This window comes from Manis pentadactyla, chromosome 12, assembly GCF_030020395.1.
Source record: "Manis pentadactyla isolate mManPen7 chromosome 12, mManPen7.hap1, whole genome shotgun sequence".
NCBI lineage: Eukaryota > Metazoa > Chordata > Mammalia > Pholidota > Manidae > Manis > Manis pentadactyla.
Window position 1 is genome coordinate 53842009 of NC_080030.1, and position 1861 is coordinate 53843869.

The following is a 1861-nucleotide window of genomic DNA, read 5'->3' on the forward strand; positions in this document are numbered from 1 at the left end:
TCGGCGTGAGGTTAGTTCAAGCACACACCAACTAGCTGTCCAGAAAACAGTCTAACGAGACAGAGGGGAGTTAGGGGGGAGGAAGGCGGGGAAAGCAGTGCCTCAGCTTTTCTTCTCACGTCTTGTGTCTGAGAAGTGGTTTGCTAGGCTGTGCAGATTTATTTTTTAATTCCAGATTTTCTTTAATTTCCCGCCTAAAGCTTCCCCACGGTAGGGCCGCATCCCCTTTAATAAAATGAATTCTGACTCGAGCTCTGTCTCCAGCAGAGCTTCATCTCCGGACATGGATGAGATGTACCTGAGGGACCACCACCACCGCCACCACCACCACCAGGAGAGCCGTCTCAACTCTGTCTCGTCCACGCAGGGCGACATGGTGCAGAAGATGCCGGGGGAAAGCCTTTCGCGGGCCGCCGCGAAGGCCGTGGGCGAGAGCAGCAAGTACAAAATCAAGAAGCAGCTGTCGGAGCAGGACCTACAGCAGTTGCGGCTAAAGATCAACGGACGCGAGCGAAAGCGGATGCACGACCTGAACCTTGCCATGGATGGGCTGCGCGAGGTCATGCCCTACGCGCACGGGCCCTCGGTGCGCAAGCTCTCCAAGATCGCCACTCTCCTGCTGGCCAGAAACTACATACTCATGCTCACCAGTTCCCTGGAGGAGATGAAGAGGTTGGTTGGCGAGATCTATGGTAGCCACCATTCGGCCTTCCACTGCGGGACCGTGGGCCACTCCGCCGGGCACCCGGCGCACGCTGCCAACGCCGTGCACCCGGTGCATCCCATCCTGGGTAGCGCGCTCTCGTCCGGCAACGCCTCGTCACCGCTGTCCGCCGCCTCGCTGCCTGCCATCGGCACCATTCGGCCTCCCCACTCACTGCTCAAGGCGCCCTCCACGCCGCCCTCGCTGCAGCTGGGCAGCGGCTTCCAGCACTGGGCCGGGCTGCCCTGTCCCTGCACCATCTGCCAGATGCCGCCACCACCGCACCTGTCCGCTCTCTCCACCGCCAACATGGCCCGGCTGTCCGCCGAGTCCAAGGACTTGCTCAAGTGAGCGGCGGGCCGGCCCGGCTGCCGAGGATGAGGGAAGAGCGGCGGGAGGGGCCGCGGTGCCGGGCCGGGAGGGAAGAGGGAGGCTGGGCGCTCGGCGGGAGGGCGGGTGCGGGGCCCTGCGGCCACCCACAAGGTCTGTGAGATCTCAGACCCACTTGACCTCCTGGAGGGAAAGGACTAAATCCATACTGCAATTTCCAGGTGGTAGCGAAGGGGGACTGAAACCAGACGTCGTGTGTTTTGCATGCATGCTTCTTTTCCCCAAGCCGCGCCAGTATTTCTCACTTACATATGCTCTTGTTAAAACTGCATTTGTTGTATAAAGACGGGATCGGTGTAGTTAAAAACTAGCAAAGGGACTTTAGAGTTGGCTTTCTCTGGCTCTGTGTGCTCACCTTGGAAAAGACAACCATCCCTTTGTGCAAAACAAATGTAAATATTTCCTTGAGATGGATGCAATTATGGTTGTCACTATCCTCTCCAAAGTTGTTATACTAGAGACAGTGGGGGTGGGTGTTGGAGAGAGGAAGAGAGAGAGAGAGAGAGAGAGAGAGAGAGAGAGAAATCCAGACACAAGTTTTAAATCTCCACTCTGGTCCAGGGCATGACATCTCTTATGTGGGTTTTCCTTAAGCGGCAGTGTAGGTCAAAAGAATGCACGCACGTTTCTAAATGAATCTTATCTCAACATGTTGTGCAGGCCCTGATGCCATTTTCCTTGTAACAAGGATTTATTAGTGAATTCTCCGAAGTTTTCCATGTATCTGTCTGTGGTTGTATGAAATGAAAAAGGGGGCAGAGTGCAAAG

At 56.1% G+C, this 1861-nt stretch overlaps 1 protein-coding gene across 1 annotated transcript; it reads left to right on the forward strand.

The window, feature by feature from the left end:
• Positions 1 to 235: 235 nt before the first annotated feature.
• On the forward strand, positions 236 to 1056 carry OLIG3 (oligodendrocyte transcription factor 3). Its single transcript, XM_036903647.2, has one exon. It carries the CDS (start codon positions 236 to 238, stop codon positions 1052 to 1054), a length of 819 nt encoding a protein of 272 aa, XP_036759542.1. The 3' UTR covers positions 1055 to 1056.
• The last annotated feature ends 805 nt before the right edge of the window (positions 1057 to 1861 follow it).